Below are 13401 nucleotides of genomic sequence, written 5' to 3' on the forward strand. Positions count from 1 at the left end.
CGAAGATATCCAGGGATCCCGGCGTTGTTCAAAAGGCAGGTTGTCAGAAGTGAGGGCTGCAACGAAGGGTTCAGATATTGAGTGCGAGGGTGCAGGAGAGGCGTCAGCGTCTGAGTGTTTGCGTCCCGATCGAGATATCACGTCGAAGTCAAACGACGTAAGCTTCGCTTGTCAGTTAGGATGGGGAAAGCAGCGACGGCGGCTGTCTTGCTGGGGTCTGGGCTAACGCCCTTGGCACTCACACTGTGGCCAACTTCAGCTCTTAGAAAGCGAAATGGCACTTTTCTGGCTTCAGCGACTGACTGGCTGAACGAATGGCTTCGAAAACGGCGTGCAGGCGCGTCAGGTGTTCCTCGAAAGTGTCGGAGAAAATAGCATCATCCAGGTACACCAGGCAGGATTCTCATTTCAGGTCAGAAAGCACAGTGTCCATCATCTGCTGGATAGTCGCAGGAGCCGAGCGTAGGCCGAAAGGGAGCACCCTGAATTCGTACAAACCATCCGGGGTAATAAAGGCAGTCTACTCCCGGTCACGCTCGTCCACCTCTATCTGCCAATAACCCCTGCTTAAATCAAGCGTTGAGAAGTATTTGGCGTGGCGCAGACGGTCTAAGGAGTCATCAATGCGCGGTAGAGGATAAACGTCGTTTTGGTAACTTTGTTTAAACGCCGGTCATCAACGCAGAACCGTAGGGTTCCACTTCTTTGCCACTAGGACAACAGGCGACGTCCATGGTTGACGGCTGAATCAGGTCGTCCTGGAGCATTTTCTGAACTTGCCGGCGAATTGCATCCCGCTCCTTTGAAGAGACCTAATAAGGCGACTGGCATAACGATCTCTGGTTTTCGTAGACTATAATTCAATGCTTATGGCCCTTGGAGGTGTACCCAGGCCACTTAACTCAGGCTGTAGGCGTCGCAGGCGACGGCTCGCCTTGTTGTATCCACGCACTTAAAACTGGCTTCAAAGGTACCTTCGAGGTCAGTGTACATGGGACGAGACCCAGCACGGCTCCACCAAATGTCACCGTCAAACAGCCAGAGTAGCCAAAGTAGGTTCACCCAGAAGGTAGGTTTAATGAGCAAACGTACGTGGCCAAGACAGCCGGGAGCGCAAGATAGGTAGACGAAGAACGCAGGGGTGACTAGCATGGCTAAGGCCAGCTAAAACGTCTGGTAACGTAGTCCAGCCGCATGAGGGCGCCATAAGATTGATTAGGAATGCGGTAATATATTGCAAACAACGGACAGACGGACGGACGGACGGACTTGAAACGGGGTGGTAGCAGTTGCTTTCATGCTCATTTTTCTCCCTACATCTGAATTATTGTTTTTAGATTGGTTAACTATACCATCGTTCTAATTATTGAATTTTCGTTTCTACATTACTAGTATTATGTCAGTTTTCTGCTTTTAAGCCACCAATCTTCCAGTCGTTTTTTGCTAGCTTCCACCGCAGGTTTATTCACCCGGCCATTGGCATCTCTAAACCCCAGAGCTTCAGGAAGAGTGACTGCGCCTGCATCGACTTCCGGATGGATACTATTACATTCGAGTATAATATGATCAATTGTTTCACTGAAGTTACCACATACAGCATGAGCGTCATCTTCATTGTTAAATTTCTCTTTGTAGCTGCGTGTTCTAAGGCACCCTGATCTAGCTTCAAAAAGTAGGGCACTGCCTCTTGAGTTATCAAAGAAAGCTTCCTTCCTGATCTGCCTTTTCCACTTTTGGTATAATTCCACACTCTGTTTCTCTTGCATAGAATTTATCTAATTTTTACCTTTTGTGTTTGTCACCTGTTTAACGCTCTCAATTTCTTCGTCCTTATGACCAGCATACTTACGGGTTAGTTTCCTAGTTCTTTTCCTCCATTGTGAGTCAACGCTTTTTAAGTACAGGCATTTAAATACCTTAGCTGCCCATCTGTTACTGTCCAATTTGCTCGGGCGTTCCTCATATAATATTTTACTCTGAGCATCCCTACTTCAAAAGATGCTCAGCCCATACCTCTCTGTACTGCCTCATTTGTGGTTTTGCCGTGGGCAAACAGTGCTAATCGTCCGACGGCTCTCTGATTTATTTCTAATATTGACTGTACCTCTGATTTTAGGCGCAAAACCGCATTTCCAAAAGTAAGCCTGGGCACCATAATTCATTTCCAAATACCCCTCAAAACCTCATACTTGTTGTACCCCCACAATGCCCTGTGCTTCATTATCCTGGCATTTGTTCCCCCCTTTTGCCTTGAGTGATTGCTCATGTTTTTCAATGTATGCTAATCCTTCGTTTACTCATACCCCGAGATATTTATATTCTGCTACTCAGAATATTTCATGGCCTTGTATTTAAGACCCTGATCAGTTGAGCCGTTGAAAATCATCAGACCCGACTTAACTGCTCTAAAACTGAAGCCCGTCCCCTTCGTCTCCGCAATACTTAACTAGAGTTTGCAATTCTTCCAGACTCTCAGCTAGCAGCACAATATCGTCTGCATACATCAAAGCGGCGAGGCGCTACTCTACCGTCTTTCCACCTATTCTATATGACAAGTTAAAACCTAGGTTACTTTCTTGTATCCTCCGTTCCAGGTTTATCATCTAAAGCATGAACAGCAGCGGTGATAGAGGACAGCCTTGTCTAAATCCTTTGCATACTTTGCTGCCATACTTTGCCATACTTTGGCGTTTGCCGCGGGAGGCGGCGAGAGCGTGCGGTATTTACCGGTCGCTTCGCCGTTGGGGACCAGAAGATGGGCGGTCGTGCACAACGGGTCCTCCCGTGTGCGCAGCGTACTCCGTGCCCGCTATCCCCGTTGCCGGCTGGATCCAGAAGCTCTCTCTCGTCTTCTCGCGGGAACCCGTGTAGACGTCTTAGTGGCACACCCATCGCTGTTCTCCTTCCCCCAAGTGGAGGTATTTACCTCCTCTCCCAGCCGGCGCTGCCATGAAGCTCGTTGGGGTGGTGGTGGTCGGTCGCGGCGAAGGGGGAGGAAACTGGTTTTCCACATCCCTCCCTCCTTAAATGTTCATCTATGGTTGTCGAGAGCTGCTCCTTGGACGCCAACCGCGAGGTAAACACCAGGCTTAGCAGGGCGATCCAAACGTTGGTGTCAGCCGACGAGCAGCAAGGTGAAGGGGCCTCCGCTGTCCATCGGCAGGTCCCAGAAGCCAGCGTGACGGGAGGGTGTTGTTCCCGCTGACGCACCTTTGTTGGCAGGCAGGGGGTTGGCCTTCCCTACCGTTAAGCCGGACTGGTTCCGTGAGACTCCGAGCTTTGGTGATTCACAGCCGCAGGGCAGCAGGCAGGAACGTAAACAATGGCAGCAGGTCCACGCGACTTCACTTGATATCTGCACAACCCTCCGGATCTCCAAAAAGGTTGAATAAATTGAGCAAAATGACCATTTGGTAAAATGCGGGCCAATGCGAGTGCCAAACAATTTTATCCGGCACCGCACTGCATTCCGTTAATCCGAACGAAGCACAGGCATCTGCGGTTTGTTTGCCGGCATAATAATCTGGTTCCACGAAATTTCCGATTCGCCTTCTCAGCCCAAAAATACCAAGTTCATTTGAACGAAGTTAGCTTTCTCTAATTCAGCGAGATGTTCGGCTACAGCGAGCTTAATATACAACAAGCAAAACGCATTTGCGCATACTGTATGCCACAGTTAGACTGTCCTCAGACGTGCGACAGGCAGCTCCCAAAAAGAGCCTTAAGCCTACTAGCTCTAGCGCTAAAGGACAATAGCTAGAACACAACGCCACGAGAATGTGCGTCTCCGCCCAAGAGCCCAGGGTGGCCCTACTCGCTCGCTGCCATCCAAAGGCAACTTCTGAGCGAACGGCGCCCACCGCGTCCAGCGGTGTCGGAGCGCCCCGGTGCTTTCCGGCAATCACGGCTGCAATACCAGTCAGCCGATTGCGGCACCTGGCTCCCAGAGCCAAAGAGACGGAAAGGGAATATTTACAAGTTACAACTATATACAAGAAAAGTAGGGCCACCGTCCCGGCTGAGGCACTCACTCGCTTCCAGCGTGCTGTTCTCCGTGGACGGCTCGGTCTCGCGCTCCATGTACGGACCTCATGGCTGCACCTCTCGAAGGTCTCGGCACACAAACACATGTACGACCATTTGTTCTCGCTGCAACTCCTCCTTATGAGTAGATCTACCTGTATATAATCCCAGTCTTCCATAGGGCTTTTCTCTATTGCTTCCTCTATGTCTGCTCCTATCTGCGCTATTTGATTGTTGTTTAATTTTGCATTTACTTTTTGTCTAAGTTCCATTACTCGTTTCATCAAGGGCCCCATCTGCAGACTAATACTTTTATGATCGCTTCCCAGACTACAGTCCTCTTCTTCGCCTATTTCCATTTTTGTGACCTTGCTGTAAATTTCCTGCGACATTAGACAGTAGTCAATGGTCTTCTGCCTGTTGCAGAATTCCCACGTGATTTGTCCTTCGCATTTTGTTTCTCTATTTACTATAACTAGGTCATGTCGCTCACAGAAATCTAGCATTAGCTTGCCGTTACAATTCGTGTATCCATCCAGATCGTCGATGTGGCCGTTCATGTCCCCCAGCAAAATAATATTGGCCTAGTCTCCAAACTGGCTTATATCGTCACTGAGACATTCAACAATATCCTTGTTTTCCTGCCTGCATTCGTGTCCTGTTCCTAAATAAACTACCCCTAGCCATGTCCTTATGCCGGCAATTGTTCCTGAAACCCAGATATGCTCTTTACAAGATGATTTAATTCTTTGCCAATTTGTTCCCTGGTGTATCAACTTACCTACCCCTCCACCCTTTTTTTCCGTTCTCGTTCTGTTGCACCCTTCCCAGACGTAGCCTTCTATAAACGGCGGATCTTCTAGATCCCTGAGATGTGTCTCGCATAGAGCGTACACACCTATTTTGTCGTCCTTCAGCTGCTGTTCTATCTCTAGCCGTTTCACTCTTTTTCTACCTCCTTGCATGTTTATGTAGCTTATCCTAGTGTTCGTAAACTTGTGTAAAGCGCAACAGAGACAAAGCAGTCAGACAAGAGAGACAGGCAGGGCGCTACTTGCAACTGATTTATTCGGAACGAGGATGCCTTAAATACTAAAAGATTGAGGCAGATTGTGTCTCAATCTTTTAGTGTTTAAGGCGTCCTCGTTGTTCCGAATAAATCAGTTGCATGTAGCGCCCTGTCCTGTCTCTTGTGTCTGGTTGTTTTGTCTCTGTTGCACTTTACACAAGTTTACGAGCATGAACCAACTAGCCCCGCTACACGTTTTACTGATCCTAGTGTTAAATCTCTTTTTTGTACTTTTCTTTCTCGACCTCCTCCTTGCCATTTTTTGGGGCTCAGCCTCCGTTATTACGCTTTCTTCTGCTTCACTTCTAACTACCCCTGTGCGCGGAGCCCTCGCGGACCCCCTAAAAAAACTACAGCCCTGCCTTCCAGGCGCAAGCCGATCTCTGCTCCCACCCTTCTGTTAAAATGGATGCTATCTCGCTGAAAAGCCCTGCCAAAACCTGCTTTATGCATCTCCCTGTTTACCTCAACCACTTTGAAATCCTTCTCCAGGCTTAACTTTCTTATGTCCTGATTAACTGTCACCACGTGCTTTTCCAGCTTTCCATTGGATCCTAGCACCTCCGGTGCTGTGCATACAACTGTGCGCTTACTGTGTTATCTCCCTGATATCGTCAACTCCCTTAGCTTAACTTTTCACCGTCCTGCAGTGTCACCATTTAGGACATCGTTTAGCCCCGCGGCTACTATCACCATATTGTGCTCTGCGGAATTTTTCAACAACCTATTTTTACTCTCTTTCAGCACTGCCCTCATTGTCATCCCTGGGAAGGTTCCAACTAACGCTCGCTTATCACCCTTTACACGTTCCATGGTATCTCGCCTGCACCTGCTCATGTTGGAACTCCCGTCGATAAGCACCTGGGCATTCGCTCTCTCTCCCCCAACTGTTGGCTCCTGCTTTTGATTATCTGTGTCCTTCTCTCTGGGATTTTCATTCTTCCTTACTTCTTCCCTTTTTCCCGACTTCTTAGTAGCTGCTTCTAAATAACTGTCGGTTCAGATCCGCCTGACCTACTTTGCTTATGTCTTCCATGCCAGTGTTGGTCCCAGCCACGTGGCCCACACTGGAATGTCTGTCCTCGTTGTTTCCAATGACACAGTCCGCCTGACCTACTTAGCTTATGCCTTTCATGCCAGTGTTGGTCCCAGCCACGTGGCCCGCACTGGGCTGTCCGTCCTCGTTGTTTCCAAGGGCAAAGTCCGCCTGACTTACTTTACTTATGCCTTCCATGCCAGTGCTGGTCTCAGCCACGTGGCCCTCACTGGAATGTTCGTCCTCGTTGTTTCCAAGGACAAAGTCTGCCTGACATACTTTGCTTATGCCTTCCATGCCAGTGCTTGTGCCAGCCACGTGGCCCGCTCTGGAATGTCTGTCCTCGTTGCTTCCAAGGGCAAAGTTGGCCATTTTTTTTTCAATTTGAGGAAGCTGTCCCAGCAGTTTCTGATTTTCTGCCCTTAATAAACCTACTTCATTTTCTCAGGCATCCACATGAGACACTAAACCACTGCAGTGAGCACTAAGCCCTTTTCTTGTTCAAATCTATCTAGGTGCGCACTCAGCAACACCAGTACAAAAGGACACTTCCTTCCGCTTCCTCTGCTGAGTCAAAACGCATTTCCTTGAGATTAACCTGCGCCTCTCACAGAGCACACTTTACCTTCTTTTGATTGCACATCTTGTATCAACTGAACTATTTCTACTGTGAATTATCAGAATATACAAACTGCAAAAGGAAGACACAAAAATGACTAGTAAACACGCGTCAAAAAAATTCTTTATTCTTTATTCAAGAGTTACCCCGCATTGCCCGAAGGCCTAGGAAAAAGAATATTTATCTAAACAAAATAGATAAAGAATGAACGCCGAGAAAACCTAGCTGCCGGCATGAAAAAAACCAGGCCGCTAGGGTGAAGAGCTAAAATCTATTCATTAGGCTGCACCTAACCTAACTAGCTGAAAACGAAATAAAGTTAAGAAAAGGAAGAACTCATCTATTTGACGCTTTCTGAAGCTCCCACTGTCACCAGTCTGTCCGTTTCCGGTAGCCACGTGCAATCGGAAGAGCGATGAAACACACGTCCACACCACACGGCTGTCAACTGTCAACTTGTCAACAACTGTCAACAAATCACGATCATGCAGTGTCATCTATCATGTAGTGATTTAACTTGTCGATCGGAACCGAGTGGGTGCATGTAGCATGGTCCAAACTTCAATCACGATCGTTGCAAATCATGATCCTGAGTGGCCGTGTGACAGCGGTATAAAGCACATCCAATAGGAGATTATTGGTCATATTGGACAAGCAGAGCTCATACTTGTAAAGCCGTTCTCAAACCATTTAAAACAAATGCAGGTCATCCTCGCAAAATATTTCTCGCCTAGAGTGTTGAGGTGAGCAGCGCTCGTGTGGGGCTTAGGCCATGTGACACTCAACAGATGCTGCTTGTAACCACTGGTTGACGTTTGTTCCATTGCTTGAAAATTTTTGTTTACTATATTATAAAGATGGCATCTGGTGGAGATGATGCATGTATGGCAGGCCTGTTGTAGCAGGAAGGAAGCTTTTCTTTGTCATTGTCTTCATCTTCATCTGGACCAGACATTGAGGTTTACATTGCTTCAGGACACAAAGATGACACTGCTGACATGGATGTGAGCCATTCTTGCATTGTACAAGATGGTGGCTCACAAGCGTGCATCAGTGGATGAAGATTGGCATCAACACTGTGACAAAACCTTTTCGGTACTTCGTGAAACTTGGAGGACATGCGGCAGTGCAAAAGCTGAAAACAATTTCTGGCTATGCTCATTCTCTAGTTTGTTATGCTTGCTTATCAACAGGTAGCTAGTTTTTCATATAATGATCTGTAAAACTCGTTATAATTTGACATGCTTTTTTGGTTCATCTATTTTTTGAGTATCAAATGCTTTATTTTCGTCACACCAACAATGAAAGAAGTGAGGAATTTTAGAAGTTTTGTGAAAAATGAAACGGCAAATGGGTCAAGCCAAGTTTTTGAAATGCACACCCTCATCTCCACGAAGAGTGCCATATAGCCCATGCTAGAGTGTTTCACAGACAGGATGCTCGGTTGGACTGGAATGCTGCACGCATAGACCTCCAGGGTGTCTAGCAACAGGGAAAACCAGGAATTATCAGGGAAATTTCATGCGCCAGGAAAAATCAGGGAAATCATCAAAAATTTCGCCAGGTTGGGGAAAATGGCACAATATTTTCTGCAGTGCACTTTCATTTTAAGCTGGTTCACAGCAAGTATGTTATTCATGCAGATTTTTTTTTTTTTTTTTTTTTTTGTGCTGAGCGCGCGGCCTCGACCGTGGCCGCATCGCAAGGCAAGGCGCGATATATAACTTTGATGCCAGCGCATGGCTGAGCTGCCACAATAGAAGAACCAATAGGCTTGTGAGTTGGGTACTCGATAAAATATGCAGAAGCGCTGTGGGAGAATAGCACGCTACAAAAATCAGGAATAATCGCGCCGGCAGCTGCCAGCGCGAAAGCAATCGGCGTGCTGAGGTGCAGCTGAGGTCCGTTGTGACACTCCAGAGGTGAACTGCTCACATTTTCGTGATACTCGCTGCAAGTTCTGTGCTTTGTGTGTGCAATAAAATTCCAAAATGGGCACAGTGATGTTCGTCAGGCCGCTAATTCCAGCCAACCTCTAGGCTCTTTTCACTGGGCTGATGTCAGTTCAAAAAGAATTACAAAAATCAGCGCACGGAAACGAGAGTTATTCGGTTTATAAAATTTGAAATACAAGAAAAAAAGAACAGCGCGTCTGAGCCGATGTGAGAGGGAGCCTCTCTCCCATTTTGCTTGTCCGGCACTCGACTTGGGCGGAACCTATGAGAGACGCAGCTTTCTGCTGATGTATCGGAAGCTAGCCACCATGATTGCCTGTCCAACTCAACCTATAGCCGCACTTTTGGCAGCGCTGTTACTATGTTAACGATGCTGCGAAGCTGTGTTATGAGGACCGGCTTCTCCATCAGCCCAAAGCTAGCCTTAGCCCACCAGATGCAGCGCCACACCATCTTTGCGGGGGTATCGACAAGGTGGACCCGACGGACAGCAAATCCGCGTCATCATCTTGGTGTTTCGCTTGCATCCATCGCTGCTGCTGCCACGGATCACTCGAGCGCTACTTTTGTGAAAGTTCGAGAACGAGTGCGAAAATCAGCGACAGAGGAATGGCGTACAGGAGCTAAGGCGAAGCCTACCCTGTACTTTTACAGGGCCAGCAAGCAGGTCATTTGCCGGTAACGCTTACATGACAACTCGTGGGGCAGTGCCCTGCTGGCGGAATCCTGCTGCGGACTTGGGTGTGGTGAGTGCGCTTCACGTGATCTCGACACAACTAGTGCCATCTGTGGAGCGTCGGCAGAAACGATCAGCCATGTGATTTCCCACTGTCCAGCGATTTTGCTGACCTCCGAGATCCGAACGTTGTCACCTGTCTTGGGATATGAGGAGCCTACGAGAGTGACCTTTGTGCTTGTGATCGTAGAGCCTGGACAGCAAATTGGCGGACTTCTTTTTCTTGTTTCTTGTTTTTGTTTTTTGGCTCCGCCGCGCCTGAAGGCAGCGGCGAGCGCTACAAAAGACAAAGCTACCATCACCATCATCATAGTAAGCAGACACTTACTGTGCTTGTTAACAACACCATATTTATCAGAGTTTACAGTCCCTATCCTTACAAGCACTTCAAGAACACACGCGGAATTAAAACATAATTTGAAGAACATTCGAATGTAAAATCTAAAGTGTGGGCTCAACCAATCAGCGAAGCAGTGCCCAAGTAAGAAGGAAACGTCGTATCCATTAAAGAACTTCGCCGTCATGTGTCGCTCACATTGGTGCCAAAACACTGATTATTTAATCGGATTAAATTATTAGGCGCTACGATTTCGCCGTTATGATTGAGTTTTGGGGCATCGGGAAAGTGTAAAAAACCTAGGCCGGCTGGATGTAGTGCTCTGGCGAACGTCACGGCGGTCCTTTAACATTTTCATGTCCACAATCATGACTCTGTACCGTGGTACCAGCATTGGATTCCGCGCCATCGCCGAGGTGAAACTCTCATTGGATCGCGGATTTTTCCGACAGAACGGACTTCCGCCATAGAGTAGTATGCAGTGGCGGCGTCACCTCGGTTTACTGTGACCCGGGATGCAATTCGGGCTGTTATTTGAACCTGTGGGAATGGTTCAAATCACGCGTGGTTCAAATAACGGGAATGGCACGCGTGGGAATGGTTCTCCGCGGCGCGTGCGGAAAAGCGTTTGACAACTGCGTCGTAGGAGGCCAGCGTGGCAGCGTCTAGTGAAAAAGTGTCTAGCAGCGTGCGAGCTTCCGGGCCCATATAGTACAGAAACGTACGTATACTTGCATGTCTTGCAGAGCGTTCCATAGTCCAAAGACAGCGGCATAGTCCTCGAAGCGAGACTTCCATGAAGACCAACTTGCCGGGTTGCAGCAGTCGAACGCGTCTGGCGGTTGCAGAATAAGACCTAGCCACTGTGCTTGCTGGGTTCCTTCGTTCAGGAGCATCATTTTGCCATTGACGGTCGTTGAGAGCTGCTTCAAGACGAGTTTTTCATGCTGCTTCAACTTCTGACGCCATGTCATGTGGGCATTCCCGTGCTGTCGTGTCGGGAGGTGACCCTAGCCACGAAGGCCGGGAGAGAGAGCCAAGCAACCACGCCGCTCCAGAACCAAACACAAAACTGCTTTATTCAAATCACCCCCGGCTGGGCTTCAGCTTAGAGGGCGCCACTGGTAAGTTCATAGATGGTGACAACTACAATATATAATGATGAAGAGCATAGTTCTAGCATCATGAAATGCATATTCTTCCAATCGTATCGTCATGGCGTACTACTGAAGACTGGAACACTGCTGTGGTCATACCGGAGACTGGAGATAAACAGAATCCATCTAACGATTTACCTATATAATTGAGATTAATAGCATGCAAAATAGTGGTACATATATTTACACATCTTAATTTTCTAGAGGATAACAATTTCTGTTCTAATAGAGAATGGCTTCCAAAAGTTTTTTTCTTGTGACATTCAGTTACTTTCCTTCGCTTACGACTTGCACTTCTATTTGGACTCTGTTTTCACCTGACTGCATATTTCTTGACTTTGCTAAAGCATTCAATATTGTTAATAACTCACTGCTATTACATAAACTGAGCGTGTTGAACATTGACCGTGCAGTCCTTAACTGGATCAGTGGGTTTCCTTTTGCTCATGTGGAATTTGTCAATTTTATTGACATTGATTCCTCTACTGTAACATTTGGTTCTAGGGTACCTTAAGGATCAGTTTGAGTTTGAGTTTATTTTGATTTAGACAAAACTGTCTGGGTGAAGAGGGCTAAAGGTGACACGCGTGGTCACCTGACTGGGCCCTAGACACCCTACATTCATGCAGACAGAGTTTGGAACACAGCAGGAACACAGCAAGTTTGGAGCATAGCAAGAACACAGCAAACGATTTCATGTTGCAATATATACATAGGAAAAAAAAACACCTTTGTTACAAAACAAAGAATACCCACAGATAGGTTTGCTTGACAAAAAAAACACCTTTGTTTCAAAAAAATAATACAAACCGATACGTTAATTTGACAGAGCGAAAAGAAAGACATTCCAGAAGAACTTGATCTTCCAAACAGTGTATAATATGCGAACATTGCATTGCTTACACACACCAGCTGGTTTAAACTTATTCACGTGGCATTCACTGAAGAAAATGACTAAAGAAGAAAATCTTTGCCTGTTTCCGGAAGGCAGGCAGAGAGGAACAGGTTTTCATGATATCAATCAGGTCAGGATAGAGGTTCAGGAGGTTAGGAATTTGCCAACTGAATAATTGTCTACCATAATTCGTCCGGCAGTTGGCCTCCTTACCCTTTTTTTGGTCTTCTGTATTGCTGTGAAGTGCTGTTCTCCTCGGTAGTGTACTCTGTATCCTGAGAGTAAAATAAATATCTGTTGCCAAGGGGCATGCCCGAAGAAGGGGGAGGGGGGCTAACTGCCCTCTCTCCAGCAGATCGGAAACTGTGCTTTGGAGACATGTTCAAACACATGCTGTCAGTCTCCTTCCTACTGCGCCCCTGTATCCCAACTGCACATAATTTTATCCATCCATCTTGGGCACCACTTGTTTTATTTTCTTGCAGTGAGGGGAAGAAGGAGAGACATGCGCTTTGAGGTGGCACAACAGATAGCAGAGAAAAGCTGTCAAGCAAGGTACTTGTTCACAGCCTCAAAAGTTATGAGGAATGGGCATTTTGTGGCGGAGTAAACTTTTTCTATACGATGGAAAAATGGTAGCTTCGCATTTCTTTCCTGTTTTTCCGTGCACGTGGGGTTGGTGAGGAGAGCAGTGCTTGTTGTTGTGCAGGTGATGGCCTCCTCCTCGGAGGGGGGCAGTGGTGTGCAGGCGTCACGTCTCCTGACTCTGCGCCAGTTCCTGCACACGTACCACACCATCAAGGCCTACTACACGGCCGCCTGCAGTGGGGCATCGCCAGCGGATATGGGTGCATCCGCCCTCTTCAGTGGGTGTGTACGAAAACAGTTGGGAAGATCATGCTGGAAAAACTGGCCTCCCAGTGTACTCTGGGGACATCAACGCTAGTGGAATCTCAGAACGCTAACTTAATCTTAATCCATAACGAAGGGGAGGTGAAGGAGTTATTATTATTATTATTATTTATTATTTGCAGATGCTGCAGGCCATACATATACATGGTCCAGGCAGGAGGGGCATTCATAGCAAAAATGTAAATACACTATAACAAGCATATGGCTGCACAAAAACAAATTGCATACAAATAAAAATATTTATCACGAGCGAAGTACAATTAACAACACAAGAATTGACGCTCCAATTCTTTACAAAGTCGCTGGCTGCGAAAGTGTGCAAAGGCTAGGAATTCCAATCACTGCTAGTTCTGGGAAAAAACGATGTTTAAAGGTGTTTGTTCTTGCAAAGATTGGAGCCAAGGAGCGAGGGAGTTGAAAAATTACAGGCCTACAAGCCTACTCTCAGTTTGGTACAGGATTTGTACTAAGGGACTAGTGACAGATCCAGGGCAGTGTTACGCTTGCATCAGCTAAGAATCAGGTAGGCTTTCGCAAAGGCTACTCAACGATGTGCGAAGGAACAGCGCAAGGGATGGGACACAATGACACGACGAAGTACAAACACAATGCCCTGACTATCAGCTGAGGTTTTGTTTCGAAAAGCATAGATTATATAGCGA

General features: G+C 47.1%; 1 protein-coding gene across 8 annotated transcripts in view; it reads left to right on the forward strand.

Moving 5' to 3' along the window:
• LOC146172000 (RING finger protein 141-like) overlaps nt 1–13401 on the forward strand; it is a 156302-nt gene that overhangs the window by 78342 nt on the left and 64559 nt on the right. For all 8 annotated transcript variants that reach the window (XM_084586196.1, XM_084586190.1, XM_084586192.1 and 5 more), the window contains one exon: nt 12537–12697. In XM_084586196.1, coding sequence (XP_084442322.1) covers nt 12537–12697 — 161 coding nt within the window. The remainder of the gene's footprint in view (nt 1–12536; nt 12698–13401) is intronic.

This window comes from Amblyomma maculatum, unplaced genomic scaffold (assembly GCF_055883805.1).
Source record: "Amblyomma maculatum isolate TAMU_Amacu unplaced genomic scaffold, ASM5588380v1 scaffold_15, whole genome shotgun sequence".
In the NCBI taxonomy this organism is placed as follows: Eukaryota; Metazoa; Arthropoda; class Arachnida; order Ixodida; family Ixodidae; genus Amblyomma; species Amblyomma maculatum.